The 16,386-nt window shown below is 33.8% G+C and overlaps 1 protein-coding gene across 2 annotated transcripts in view; it reads left to right on the forward strand.

The window, feature by feature from the left end:
* The window catches only part of LOC138315428 (uncharacterized), a 27,186-nt gene continuing 10,800 nt past the window's right edge, over positions 1-16,386 (forward strand). For both annotated transcript variants that reach the window (XM_069256444.1, XM_069256445.1), the window contains exons 1-10: positions 1-168; positions 5,589-5,868; positions 6,852-6,882; positions 7,440-7,499; positions 10,780-10,824; positions 11,426-11,806; positions 12,416-12,617; positions 14,561-14,692; positions 15,216-15,392; positions 15,863-15,986. In XM_069256444.1, the coding sequence (XP_069112545.1) occupies positions 5,592-5,868; positions 6,852-6,882; positions 7,440-7,499; positions 10,780-10,824; positions 11,426-11,806; positions 12,416-12,617; positions 14,561-14,692; positions 15,216-15,392; positions 15,863-15,986 (1,429 nt within the window). In that variant the 5' untranslated portion in view covers positions 1-168; positions 5,589-5,591. The remainder of the gene's footprint in view (positions 169-5,588; positions 5,869-6,851; positions 6,883-7,439; positions 7,500-10,779; positions 10,825-11,425; positions 11,807-12,415; positions 12,618-14,560; positions 14,693-15,215; positions 15,393-15,862; positions 15,987-16,386) is intronic.

A 16,386-nucleotide genomic window follows, 5' to 3' on the forward strand; every position in this document is an offset into this window, starting at 1 on the left:
GAGCAATATTCATACAACCTCTTAGGACCAGAGATTAGTTATTTCTACTGGTAGCTTTCTGTAGAAAGGTTGCTAGCTCTGTGTCTGCGGTTTTGACTCCAAGACAAGCATTAGAAGAAAGACATTATATTCCGTACAACAAGCCAGCAGAGAAATAGGCAGAGAGGGGTATGTTTTCTTTGGAACTTTATCTTTTTTATTTTAAATATGAATATCGTTATATTACATCTAATAACATAAATTTTGAAAACATTTCGACATCCATTTACTCATACATGTACTTTATCATCTTCATCATCTAATTACTAGTATATCAACAATATTGGTTTTTAAATATACACATATGTACGCCCATGCATATTCAGTCGTCTCGCGTATACGAAGAATTACACACTTCTTAATCTTAATTCAATATTCTTCCTGCATTATCTTATCATTGAAAGCGGGATTGGTTTGTACAACATTGCAGTAGATTATATTTATAACAGCACATTTTCTTTCTTCCTCTTTTTACAATGGGTGACAGAATATATCGTTTTCATGATTTATGTTACTCTAGCGTAATCCTGTCGTCCAAATTTGACAATTTTGTAGGTCTCGTATCATTGGTATCAGGTGAAATGAACGTGGTAGACATCTTTGAATGTGAGCATAAGAAATGTAATTTCCCCTGATAAGTGGATGATTTGTGATCAGGACTTTTGTAAGGTTAACTGTTAACATTAGAAACTAAAAAAATTACCTCTCCTTATTCTGAACAGAAATATGTGTAATCTGAACTGTGTTATATTTTCTTATCTAACCCAACAGAACGGAAAAAGAAGCGCGAGACATCTGCACGTTCTCAGTAAATTCTACGACGTCGCGATAACAATATTATTTCATAATTAAGAAAGTGACAATAATGTATCGTATCAATCATACATTCGACAGGCGTCATGTTTGACAACATAAGAATCCTACTCCTCGGGTTGATATTCTTCTATCTCTCTTAAGGCTATACTATAAATTGTACTTATTGTATCACGAATGTACTTGGATGTTTGAAGTTCAACCATTTAAACCCTAAATAACGGGTTTGGAAGTTTTACGGATTTTGCAGTTTACAACATTATATAAAAAAACCATACTATGTGTAGTACACTGTGGTTGGATCATCAAGCCCAAATATGCGTGCAAATATGCCAAAAATTTTTTAACCCCAATATGTGTGTGAGGGATGAATAAAAACAATATTTCGATGCAACATATTGGCAAGAGACATAGATATATTCAATGGTGATACTTTCATCAATGATAACTCAGTAGATAGGTATAGCTGTATGGGAACGCTATCCGAACATTTGGTAAAAGCGTAAAAACACACGTCTAGCTATCGATTGGCGCTGACTGAAAATAAAACCTTTAGATGGACAATTCAGTGAAGCTATTCTCCCTCCGACAATCAACATTATCAAAGATCATATCTGATGAGGTTTCAGTCATGTTGAAGTCTCGTTTTAACCTTATTTTCACGTCGACTTAATTTCGTGTTTTCTCGTCTAACATTTTCTGGACGATTACGTGCAGGTTTATACTTACATATATGCCTGTATTCTGTACTTGAAATACGAACTCTTTCGTGTCGGGAATTTTTTTTGCGAATTCCAACCTCCCGGGAATTAGAAATACGTGGTATTAATCGCACGCGAGTATATAAAGAATGTGGCAAACAATGATATTTCTATGATTTGTATAATATTTTCTATCATTATATTTTTATGGGCAAAAAAACAAAACAGAGCACACCGACCCCAAATTATTATGCTGGTTTAAGAAACAGAACCTTTTTATTCTTTTAAGCTTTAAGAACGTTTTGTATGCAACGTTAAATCAGTCAAAATTGTGAAAAACGTGGTATATTTTGATCTTCAAAATTTAACATATTCTAATATTTATAACTTATAGGATTGTTTGACTGTGTGCTACTGTAAGGTTGTAAAGAATAAAATTTGAAATGTATTCTTTAGATTGTCGTGTGGATGGCCAAAACATTGAATTTCCGGCAAAATCACACATAGTGAGACAAAGCTATCTTTGATTCACATTATTTCAAAAACAAACTCACCACCACCATATATCTTTTGTTCCATTTGCAACTTTGGTATGAACTCCTATCTAAAAAAATCTTTATTAGAAAAAAGATGGTCAAAGGAAAAGATTGACTTTCCAGCAGAGATTGTTCTTAATAATATCTTGCTTACTTGTTGAATAACCGTCCCAACCTTATTTTCGCGGGTTTCGAACACGCAAAGTGGTGATATGTCGGAGCATCTTAATCATTCAGTCACTCTGGCCCGTACTGACCATGAATGGATATACATGTAAAATATAATCCACAGCACAATAGGCATGATTCTTTCAAGATACTGTATAACCTTAAGTCTTTAGATGTGAAGTATTGATAAATCTTAAATGATGTAATACATTTATAAATGGCATATATATACTAATTATCATTGTTAAGGGGCGAGTTGGCAGCAATAATGTTTACTTTTGATATTTGATACTTGTCAAACTATCTCTTATTTGTAATGTTGTTTAGTATGGTAAATATTTGCTCCAGTATTCATATACGTGTGTCTCTGTATTTATTTAGTGCCGAATAGAAAGTGACATGATTTACGGCGACAAGTGTTCAGCACTGGAAGTATTTTAATTATAAAAGTAAAAAATCTTTTTAACGTGTACACGTCAAAAATAGGCTCGAAAGATGCCCAATCTCAACTTTTCCGAACATCGTCGCGACAATCTCGAAGTAACACGAGAGTTGTGAATCCAAGAGAAAATGTCAACAATTTTTCGTAAACAAAACACGTGGTCGAGCGCAGCAGACTGGATCTACAAAGAAAATAATGCTCGCACATTACGATATTTGATAAGCACAATATTGAATTACGGTATTATGTGAATTAGATGTTTCAAATACTCGCTCTGTGGACATACTAGTCCAGCACGATTTGCTCATATTAGCCAGAAGGGAAACGTAAACAAAAACCTGTGCGCTTACGCTAATTACTTGGATCACCACGTGCAGGACGTGTTGACGTCAGTCACGTGATACGATTCGGATTTCCGACAAAACTCGAAGGTACTGAATATGGCGTTGATTGAAGGCGTTTTATTCAAAACCAGGAATATATGATCCCTAGATTTGGGCTCTCTTATAGGCTAACATATAGTTTTGAGGAGCTAAATCATCAAGTTATATATTCATGTTTAAATATAAAATGTTAAAGCGACATATCGTTACAGTGAAATTAACAAGAAATATAACTTTAAGCGTTAAGAAAATATAAAACAATTGGCTGTCGGGATTCAGTCCGGCATATAAAAAAATTTATGAAGTGTTTTATTTGACTGTGCTTTTTGTTCATACACATATAGTGAAAGCGTCATTCCTGTTGTTGCAAGGTAGTGTTTTTTTGTTTTTGTTTGTCCTCTTTTTGCTTGTTCTGTTAAATGTGTATCATTTTGTGTTGTCAACTTATTAAATTCTAGATCTACTATACATGTCCTATCCTGATGATTCTGGTAACCTTTTTGCTTTGTTGAATATTTCACCACACTCACTTAATATCTATTATAGCTCCTAATTACATGGTGCCCGGATCCGTAGTTGTTGTTCTAGTTTTATTATGAGAAACTATCAGAACAAAAATTACATAACTGGCTATTTTAATAAATCAGACTGTCTTTACGTATAGATTTAACGTTTATGATGCTTGGTCAAACATGGCGATAGCTCAGTTGACGTGGCTAGAGTTGATACGACCAACTCTGAGACTGGACTCTCGCCACGATTGATCAGGCTACATGTGACGCTGAAACACTGTGATATATCTTGGGTTTTTCATTTCATCAACATCCAGTTTTATTATTTCTGTTATTAATATCCCTCCTTTTTAAATTGAACTGTGATATGTTTTTAATTGTCATCCGTCTTCATATACATTTTATCACAAATTTTCTACATTATCCATTTTTACTACCCTATAATTGTAAATCTTGTATATATTGTACATTTTTACTTGACCATATGTGAGACTGTATCTTTGACTCAATATGTTATCAAGTCTAAATAAAGTATATCATTATTATCATTATTATCTTTGTAATGTTCAGACCAGATTATGATTATTCCAGAAATGCCAATAGAAATATGACTAAACATATTCAAAATAGTACTTCACTGACCAAAGAATTATATACAGCATCGCCAATTGTAACGTTGATTTTAAATGAAAAATCCCGTGAATATTTGTACAGATCAATGATTAAATATAACATGGATAATATAGTTTTGAGCTTACGGAAGGTAAGATTAGATCAAGCTGGAAAAAAGGCACACTTTCATAATATCATTGAATTACTGCAGTTCGTCTGTCGTCACTTAGAGCTATTGGGTAAGACTGTAAGAATATACCGGTATAATTTTTTTACGCTCACTGTACATACCTGATATTACGGCAGCTCTAAGTCCTCTTATAGCACAGACATACATCTGTTCATATATAAACGCATGGTGGTTACAAAATTTACAATATTTACATTACTTACAATATTTCAGACCAATTTTGCTGGTGTCATTATAACTATTCTAGAAACCACCAAGAAAAGACCAAAAATGTATTCCTAAGCAAACTGTTTTAATGAGAGAAAAGTACTCACCACGGAAGTTTGATTATATAAGGAAATTGATAAGGTTTCGAAAGAAACTTCGTAGAAAAGCTAAATTCACACAAAACCCACAATTTTGCAGCAATTTAGACAAGCCAACAATATCTATGCTATAAGGAAACCAAAGAGTGATTATATTTTGTACGTTAATTGGTAAAATAAAACGCATGTCTAAATCTAAACTAAGATAGCGCATTCGACTCAATAAGCGACAGGGCGCTTAAAATTGAAGATATTGAGGGATCGCTTAATTGAACCTAATGGACTAGCTTTTCATAAAAATATTGTATAAAGTAAGCCATAAATCAATTTTATAAAAGAAATCAAGTAAAAGTTTTCATATTTTCATTCTGCATTTAATTCGATGTAAGTAAAATTGTGGCCTCAAAAAGTGAGAGAAGCGTCTATAGGGATGGGACTTATTGAGTCGTATACGGTACTGTAAAACTTTTTACTACCGTAAATTGGGATATTTTGGATGTGGTAATATTGTAGCTTATTTGGCGTTTGGCTCCAAAGTGCAAAAAAATTAACACGCCAAAATTGTAATTCTATCTCTGTAAAGCTGTTTTATATAGCCGACTAGTGAACAGAGAAGCTACAAATAATTATTATTGTGCACATATATAAAGGTATGTAAACGAATTCATGTGTTTACATTTATAGCAACCGCTATGGAAATTCAAATTACAATTTTCCCTTATTCATTTGAATTTTATTGTAACAATAAATTTAACTCGACTTATTGGCTATATTAATTGGTTAATTGGTGTCAATTTGATATTAATACACATATGTTTGTGTTCATGAATATGCTGTTCTATTCTCTTATTATATATTATGCCATGTACTCTGCCATTTGTATACAGAAAATGGAAGCAAAACGTGACATCCCTGCTATCAAAATGATGGGAGAATTTTCCAAAGAATGGGGCGGTATGACCATATCCCCTACCAAAACCACACTTGACGAGGCAAAGAGGTTCCAGTCTCGTTTAGATGACCTCTTGCCCAGGACTATAGAGGGTATTACTGAGGTCAAAGGTTACATTGGACACGTCAGTGATGACATCACATCAATTTCGGGCCAGGTCAAGAAGTCCATGGCAGACAACGCACAGATAATGTCTGACCTAGCGAATATGCTCGGTATGTTAATATTTTAGTTATGTTATGCGAAAGCAGCATTAATCTTACCATTGCCTATTGTGCGGTGTTTATGCATTTGTGATATGTATTTATGGCAGTGGGCGACGGCGTGACAGATATCATTCTTCTAGTATATACCCTCAAACGCCCTAAGGTCGGCAAATAACAAGATATTAGTCGCATGGCTGTGATTTTGCTATTCCACGCTATCAAGTCTAGGCATCAATATTTGAAATTTCTATTATTTGTCAAAATCGCACACACTTTGTTTACCAACAATGTTTTTAGGGGGAGGGGGGGTGTGTTGTTGCAGCTCTAGTTACCAGTGTGCATTTGTTAACAGTTTGCCATATACTGAAACTTACAGCTTGCCTTTTGATCAAATTGTTTTACTTAGTAATCATATCGCTTATTTTTGAACAAAATGTGATTTTATTAAAGGAGCATTTAAAAGACTGTACCTACAATAATCTACATTAAATATCACAGTTAGCTCACCGCTGTGCTCTATTATTACTTGTTGAGGATACATGAAAATATACCATACCTGACTAGATTTTAAGCACAATTTATGCATTTCCGAATTGTAACCATTGCAAACATAAATTTGTCATTATAATTTCATCGCAAATGTATAAAACATTACAAATACTAGTCAATGTACCTAATTTCCTATTAGTGAATTTTGATTATTATACTTTGGGGAATCAAAAATACCGAAACAAAATCAAATGACGTATTTTTCAAAGATGACATGTTAAACAATAGCTGATCCTAGTAGTAGATAAACCGCGTTATCAATCTGTTTTATTTACTCAATTTTTCCATCCTTTTTTCACAGATTGTATTTTAATTTATGACATGAATAGATGGCGCTAACATTAGTCATTGTTTGTTCTTCTCAATTTGATCATGCAAACAACTCTCATAAGTATCTAGGTACAATATTCGTTATTACATTGATATTCTGTTTTGATATACAGTTCCAACTAAAAGGCCACCCAGCAGTCAGGGGTATGTATGTGTTTGATGTTACATCGTAAACAAAGATAAGTCGACAGACTGCAATTTATGCGTCGCATTACGTATGAACCACGGTCCACTCCTGATCGTGTCTATTCTTCCGAGACATTTCTGATGTCTCAATATTTTCTTTGTAATGACTAAGCTCGGTCAGCTGAGAATCAGGACTGAATGTGAAATCGCACTCGATTGTGTCCCTTTAGTAATTAAATTAAATTTTAATAGATTCAATATAATTACGCAATGACAAATAACATCAGTAAAAATGTATTTATTAAAAACAATAAACTATGCAATACGTATTTAAACAGATGCACCGAATTAGTAAACGGATACAAACTCGATTTTGGTAAATTATGAAACACTACGTTGCACCATGTGAATAACGTATATATTGAACGGTAAACACACCGAATAGTTCTAATTTTTGTTTTGTTTTTGTTTTTTGTTTGTTTGTTTGCTTGGTTTTTTTTTACTTTATGGATTTATAGCATTTTTTTAGCTAACTTCAATAGATATATTCTTCCAGAGTTTTGGTTCTTTTACAGGTCTAAAACGTCAACTGAAGTAAGACAAACTTCAGCCCCGCTTTCTGAAGTTACTAAACGGTAAGTAAGCCGTTATTATATTTCTTTTGTTAGCAGCCATGACTTTTCTTGTTGAAACTAATATGACGAGTCGCGCAGAAATAAATAAATAAAAAGACAAACATACCATTTTGATTTGATAGAATATATAATATCTGACCTTCTCATACAATGTCAATACTTTATTTCATGAATGATCGATATAAATACTCGAACCAAAGACAGTTACTTTTAGGTAACCTACGTGCTATCAGAAGCAACGCTAATAAATGAAGGCCCCACGACCATCAGTAAATAATGATTCGCACTAACTTACACTCAGTGTTTGTTCTCCGGAAACATATGTCTTTTTTGTATTTTTTCAAACAAACTTTTTGTACAAGCTGTGAGCTTTGTTTAATATCAAATTTGTAAAATGACTAGAGCACCAGTAAGTAACTATTGATTTATTATTATGTTTTTTATTACAAAATTGAAACATTTATGAGAAATAGAGGTTCCCCAATACGTGACTGTTTCAGCTTGTCCGCGAAATTTTATCAGGTGGAAATCAGTAAGTTAAAGGTATTCTTTATTTGCATGAGTTTTCTGCACTTGTGGGTAGGTATTGATTGTGAACGTCATAATTTCCGGAGAAAATGTCGTGAATTGCGCTCACAAAATAATGGCTTCACAATGGATACCTACCCGCAAAGGAGCTTAGTCTGTGATATGCAAAGACGGAATACAAGATATTTTTTATTGTGAAGAATGAAAATGGAATATAATTACGTTATAAACACATCTTGAAGTGAGCAAAAGGTAGATTTTTCTTTTTTTCTTTTCACCATATTTTATCCACGTAGAATTCTTATTTATAATTTCTTATTGTAATGCTTCTACATATGTAATATGACTGAAGGCAAGGCCTTTAAAGGGTGCAGCCAAATGTTTCAGTAATCAATAATTGTTAATGCAATGTTAAAAAGTGCAATTTATGGAAATAACGGAGCCAAATTTTCTGTTTATTTTTATTCATATATTCACACTCTATCCATGTCCTAAAACCGCCATTTGAGAAGGAAATCCCCATTAGAGAAGGAAGAATTTTTTTATTTCCGTAACAGATACTCCGTTTTTGGTCAGCTAATTATATTGGAAGGTGGTCTAAATCATTTCAACACTTACAAATAAAGCACTGAGCTTCTGTCTGATTAAGATTACGTTTGTCAGATCATAAAAGCGATTGAACCGCTCAATTATATAATGAGTTTATTCAAAGCATCATATCCAAGGTGATTACTCATGATTCCCCTCCTCATAGGTATAAAAGATGACAGCCTTATAAATATACTAGAGTTACCTCTCTTTAAACATGAATAAGCTATTAGCATGATTTCCAATCCTAGCTTCAAATGTATTTGTATATGTATGTAATCATAGTTTACTTGAATAAAATATTGTTTAAACTAAGGGGGTATATATTATTGTAAAAGTATGGCTAGAAAGATATCTTGCAGAGGGAAATTTTAGGGAATAGATAAGAATAGCTGTTAAATTACGTGGAAAATTATGGAGAGATAACACCATTTAAACATATGGAGCCAGTGATGAGTTGTTGTTTTCATATACTACTTTAAAGACCCACTACCTGTCCGAAACGGATTTTGATTTTTAAAATGGAAATGTAAAAAGAGATTGATAATTTTGCAGAGTAGCAAAGGTTATTAACTTACCGTTAATACTACACAATTATCATCACCTTCTGAACAATTTAATTATTAAATACAACAAACACAAAATGAAGGTAATGGCCACGGTGTTTATTTTCAAAGGGCGTCAATAAATGCCCATACAAGACAAGACTCAAAATGGGGCGTCATTAACTGCCCCATTGGCATGAATACAAGTACAATAAATCAAATCAAATAACCATAAAGTGCAATGAATCAAATCAAATAATACAAGTTCACTGAGAATTTAATACAAGAGTTTTTTACTTATGCAAATAGGTTTGCTGATCAAGGAGTAACCAATGATCAACGGATTTTGTTGATTTCACTTAAATGTGTATCAATTATAATTTAATTCTTCTTTAATGTTAGCGAAGTCCTGTCACTTCGCTTAATGCTATTACAAATCTAAAAATGCAAATACAAGCCTTTTCCTGGATAAATAACTCAAATACGAACCATTTAATGTCATACATGCTTGCCAAACAAAGGCCGGAATTTGTTAGTCATTCCTTAGAAAAATGTACAGATCACAAATTCCACCACGAAGTGACTGTAACACGCGAACTAACCATGCAGTGTCATTGCCATGATCTGCAAAAAATAGAAAACCACGGCAGAAACAATAACTAATAAAGGGGTGAGGGTTTTCTATATTCACCGCGACGGAAACGGAAGTATCAAAAGGAAGCAACTATGTTACTCTGTTCTTACTCTTCTTATCACACACAGAGGATATAAAGGGAGATAACTCGAGAAAATAACGAAACCATAACGTACCCAAGCAAACACAATGTTGTTTCTTAAATAAATCAAGTTATTCTATATTCATGAATAACTTGTATTAAAAAAGATAAAATGTTAATTTTCATAACAAGAGTCGTTTTATGTTTCCCGCCGTCGTCCTAAATACCGCGCGGTAGTTGACTATCACTGCGTCAGTAGGCTAAACAGCGAAATGACTCTCCACTGATATCATATATTACACAAGAAATATTTCATATGTTTGGTGTTGTAACCTCATCTTAGGCCATCGTTAGATATTTCCTGATGTTATTAATGGTTTTTTAAGAAACCTTTATGTTTTGCTCCGGAAAGGTAATGGACCTTTAACACATGACGGCTGCTTTCTTCAAATCAATTTTATAAATAATATTTTAAATGAATTAATCAGTGAAAAATCCTCTTTTAAAATGGAAACTCTGCAAAAGAATAAAGTCAGTTTCATTTATATAATTTGCTTTTTCGAGAGAAAACATGCGTAGGAATTTTGAAAGATGCCGAAAGTAAAAGTAGGACTACCTTTCTGAAATGAGAAAAACGGGAAAATTGCAAGACTGTCTTATTATTTGTGTTATTCACACACATATATATTGATGATACTATTTATAGGGATTCATTACTAAAAATAACTTACATTTTAACAAACGGTATGAAAAAATATGATGACTTAATACGTATTCTTACACCACACGTCAATTTAATTTCCCCACCTTTCACAGTTAATTTTGGTTGGTGAACTATACGTCAGACTGCTTTTATTATACATTTGTAACTTTATAAATAAACATACATTTCTTATATTTTAGGACAGAAAGCAATAAAGACTACCACTGGACAAAAAATACAACCAGGTAGGGAATCTATGTCTTGTAGATGAAAAAAATTGTTCTTGCCTATGTTGACGGCAAAAATGAAGCATAAGTGTGTAAAAAGGGGCAATTGAAATGACCATCATTTTATGTTTTAGCTTTTTTTCCCTTCCACAGTGCATCCAGTGAAAACAAACCGTGAGTAATACAATTTTAGTTTTTCGTGAGCCGGTAACTTTTATTGAACTCTTAAAAAATAAAATTGACTTCTTTACAAGACCTACTTACGCTTGCTGCCCCGAATAAAAACACATTAAAAGCATCATCAATACAGGAAATTAATTAACACAGGATACAAATGGCTGCGCATTGATTTACACGGAATACTAATGGCTGTGCATGGATTTACATAGGATACCAATGGTTGTGCATTGATTTAATACTTACTTTTGGTTGAGTGTCTATCCATTTCGGTGAAAGACACTACGTGATATGAATGTATTCTACGCATTTAACAAAAGCTATTGATAATCGCAGAAATATCGAAAACAACTAGAATATTTATTTAATTATTTCTCATTATAATTTCCCAACATGTTTTTGGTTGATGGTATTGTATTGTGTTCTCTTTATTTTTGCATAGAACCCAGAAAAGTGACAATGAAGAAATTGCGGGACCGTTAGAAAAAAGCGTCATCTTGATGAAAAAACAACAGGAATTCGATCTATTCCTTGAAAATGTGCTATTTGTATGTGAGAAGGCTAAGTCAAAGGAAGGATTAGACAACAACGACATCAGTGCTTTAAAGGCTGACATAGAAGAATTCGGAAAGACTCTGGAAAACGAGAAAGAGCGAAAAGAACGTCAAAGACAGCGAGAGGAGGAAGAAGTAAGGCAGAAGAAGGAAAAGGAGGAGGAAGAAGCAAGGCAGAAAAAGAAAAGAGAGGACGATGAAGCAAGGGAGAAAAAGCGTAAAGAAAATGAAATACGGCGAAGAAATCCAGATAACTGGCCTTCATCAGTGTAAGTTTTCTTACAATAGATTGAAATAATCAAAATGAAAACGGGCTGGAGAGCAAAGAGATGTCAATTTGTGGAAATGGCACATTGAAATTTTCAAACAAACAGTTCCAAAATATTTAAAGATACTGAAATAAAAAAACAGTTGTTTTTTTTCTTCAAATTATGTTTATGTATATCACTCTTCTTTATGAACCAAATTAAGGATTTTGTCATTACAATGTTACACGATAATTCTTTTGCAGTATTCAGAATATGTTTAAACATAATTAGTTCTGTTGATAATTTACATAGATAAATAGGTAAACACTGTTTCATTTTCTTAAAAAGTACAACCTGCCTTGGCGGCAACCTCTGTATAAAGACAACTTGCTTAATAAAATATTTTTTTCTTGGTCTCAAATGGCCAATTGCAACACAATTTGACGTGTGTAAAAAGACCACCTGGCTATCAAGACTATTTTGTTCCCTTTGATGGTCTTGATTGACAGGTGTGCTATAAATATGTAGCAATAGTCAGTTTTGTGAACCAAAATTAATTTGACCACAGGTTTGAGACGCAATATGTACTAGTCATTTGTTACTAAGAAGAATATTTTTTTTTCTATTTAGCTTCAAGGCCAAGTGTGAGGAAGACGGCTTTACACCTTCAGATGTCCTCTGTGTAGTGTACGCTATGGAAGGAAGCTTCAGTTCACTTCAGTGTACTAACATGGAAGGTCAGATTGAAATGGCGGACTGGCTGGACATCCCACACGAGCAGCAGGCGTCGTGTCCTATCCAGATAAGCTTTGAGGGGTATGTTAACTTAGAGGTGAGCACAAATGTACTTTTTGGGATACACATTTATTTTTATTTAACGTAAATTTAACGTAAAAAAATAATCATTTTCATCTGTGTTACAGTAATTAGTAAATTATCCCTATTTACCTCATTAAAGGAAGTGCATTTGGCCTGTAATTAATCTGACAAAACACTGTGCTTTCTATCGCCGTGTGAGAAATAACAGCCAAAAGACACATGTAGCCCATAAACTACAATAGACAAACTGATGACAAAGGAGTTACTGAACAAAATGTTACACAGAAAGAATCTAGATGATTCATATTTATTTACCATGTATTATAACAGAATATTTACAGTCAGTGGTGAATTGATAGTATAAACCCTGTTGATTTCAACCAAAGGCTACTCAACTTTATTTCTCGATAGATTGAGTATGTCACGCGCAATTTGGAGCCGCGCGGATGAATTTATGATGGTCCAAATCAGAAACTTTTGGTGTTTTCAGTAACCGAACGTACGTTCGATGAACATGTACATGTATCAAAATAGGTTTTAACACATATACATGTACGTGTGTAAATACAAATGTAGAAAAGTTACATTGTTTATGTTACTACGTACCTCTTTGACCAATGCTTCCGTGCGTATGATAAATAAACAATGTTGTACAATGTACAGTTTTGCACATTCCGATGACGTCGCAATGTTTACATGTTGTGTGTCGGTGAGTCTGTGTTGTTCTCTACCACATGTAGCCTAGATCTTCATTCTATTCGTATTTTTAACATCTTTGGTTGTACGCGAATGGATAAGATATGTCAGAACAACATCAGTATTTGAGGTGGATAAGTTTAACCAAAACGACCTAGCACGACAAAGCATTTTTGTTCACCTCGGCGGACAGACAAGTCCTGTACGTTATCTAGAACCTACTGTGAATCGGCGAGAGTAGGTACGTTTGGGCGTTTCGAAATATCAATGAAGCGGAATCCTACAATTGTAGCTTTACAATACTTGTAATAGATACCTCTAATATTTATTGAAGTGTTTGAAACAACAATATGAATATAGTTAACATTTTGAGAGCGGTACAGTAAACGTTTACAGTAGTGGGCCTACCTGTGTTTGTACATGTTCCTCGAAACGACGTCCGATACATTTGAAAATCTCCAAAATCCGGAAATAATGACATGAAACTATGTAAACATCCGTGTATTCAAGAAATTTCAAACGTGAACTGATTAAGTAGAACTCAAGTGATCACAAAATTGAAGAAACTCTCTGTTTGTCACACCTCCTTGACACAGGCGGTTTGAATCGGACACGCGCGTCACAACTACGTTAAATATCCTGCCACGTTATGAATTGTGTAAGCGTGTGAAATCATACGAAGCAAAAGATTAAAACCAAACTGCTTTGCACCATGGTGTTTTTAACAACAGATAAACAAAATGATTTATAGTTCAATACCGGGAAAACCCCAGATATATGCTTCATCAGACGGAACTCATTTTATTGGTATGTTCATTGATAAATTGGCGGGAATTTCCGCCACTTCAAGTGGCTGTTCCAAATGCCTGTCGGAACCAAACGATATAATTCAATTTTAGTCTTATAAATGCCATAAACACTATTAAGGGTAAATTTTGAGCTATGAAAATAATAGTTCAGACTGTAAATATAAGGATTAAAGTCTCTTTCTGGTGGTTCTATCGAAGGATAAAGTTGAGTAGGGTATCGATATTTGTTTCATGGACCGCTTCGCGGTCCATTCCAAATATCGATACCCTACTCAACTTTATCCTAGAACCACCAGAAAGAGATTTATTTCTATATTGTGACACAATAGACGCAATTTCTTGTTCATTATGATTATGAATCCCGTTATTTGAATTCAAAAAATATCTACTCGTCCTACCCACCATTCACATTCAATTTTTCATAGGGATTATTTGTATTTTCATCCACAAGTTGCCAATGGAGGTGTACGTACCCTATTCTATCAATGGCACTAAACATGAACCCGAGATTAAAGTCTCCATCGACAATGGAACCTGGCAAACACTTGAACTAGTGACCAAACGTGAAGTTCCCGCCTTTCCGGTATGCAAACAAAGACCTAAGCTAAGACCTAAGTTACAAAACTCGATCTGTATTTATTGTAATGTAAATTACCAAGTGTGTATTCAAGGTATATTACTACCTTGTGAGATAAATTTGCTCAGATAATACTGTCGTGTATGAAAAACAACACCTTTGCTATTAAAAATGTAAATTGAATATTCATACATCATGTAAGTAATTATAAGCAATATCTCTTTTGGCGAAGATAGATATCGTTCGGTAAAGTTATGTGTAATTGCATTGTCATTAATGGTTGAAAATGATGGAATTTGATGAGCAAATCTTGTCTGGTTAAGATAGGAGGATAACTTGTAGGTTGTTGATCCCGGTTAGTTTAGGCTATTTGCAGCACTTGCAAACAAGTGCCTAAAGTTGGCAGTTGGTCAAACCCACCAATATGCTGAAAGATTTGAATGCGGTTGAGACTTGCACACGATTACTGCATGTCCGTTTGACTTTTTGGTGTCAATTATAACCATGATTTCATTTCTTCATTTCACAGACAGATATCAACTACGTCGGAACTACAATAACAAGATGTAAGTCATTTAGGTTGGTGGTCGCCGCTGTGCCGAAAAGAAAAAAGTTCAAAGTAGGTAAAAAGGGTCTGAACATCACTGAAGGTTGTATGAATATCCAGGTCCCTCCCGAGTATGGTAACGACAGCATCAAAATAGGAGTGAGTCATTGTCTGTATTTTGAGAATAAAAATTAGCTTTTGTTTCAAATATTTCAAATACAAATATAAGTTCTTAATATCCATCTTCCGCATGCATTTAGCTCGTACAATGTCTAGGAAAATATCAATTTTGTCAATCATATTCAAACTCCATCGGGATATTCGAGTGAGTGTTTTAGTGTGCAAGAGTACTATTTTTACAAAGTTATGTTAACAAAACTTCGCGCCAAAATTGCCATGTACGGCATTAAATTCCTTGTGTTGAATCACATTCAAAAACTTCCGTTGCAGTTGAAAACAAAATATACATGTTGCTATTCAGACGAAATTTGGACATTGTTTTATTTTACGAATATTGGTATATAGAGCCAAATAACGTCAATTGCAATGTTACGAATGCAGGGGCATTCGGAAGAATTTGTCTCGGAGTGTAAATGGATTTCGAAATTGGAAGATTGTTTGTGTTTCAGGTTTTAGATGGCAAGGATACACACCTACACCATTCTAAATTTCTAGGAGCACAGGTGAAAGTGGATATCGACTGCGGAAACAAAACGAGCAAAGATATAAACGTGAAAGTGTCTGCAGAAAAACGTAAGATAGCAAAATAATAACACTCATATTGCATATTATCAATCATTATCGTATCGCCCATTTCGTTATGTATTGTGTAATTGTTTAAACTAAGCGCTATTTTAATTCATTAAGGGCGAATTTGATTATCAACGTGGATATGCTCATTTCAAATGTTGATTGTTTCAGATATTGTCCAATATTAACATATTCTTATGATCGCCGTCCATGAACACGTCGTCACTTCTAACTTTTTGAGTAGACATTATTCCTTAACTTTCGCAGTTCTGAATAAGTGTAAAAGGGTAGGCTCACAAAAGAAAGGACTCGCGATACAAAAATTTGTTTGTTTATACCTTTGCAATGTTTTGTTTATCTTTTGTAATACTTTGGTTGATTGATTAGTTTTCACTATTGAAAT

This window comes from Argopecten irradians, chromosome 2 (genome assembly GCF_041381155.1).
Source record: "Argopecten irradians isolate NY chromosome 2, Ai_NY, whole genome shotgun sequence".
Taxonomy (NCBI): domain Eukaryota; kingdom Metazoa; phylum Mollusca; class Bivalvia; order Pectinida; family Pectinidae; genus Argopecten; species Argopecten irradians.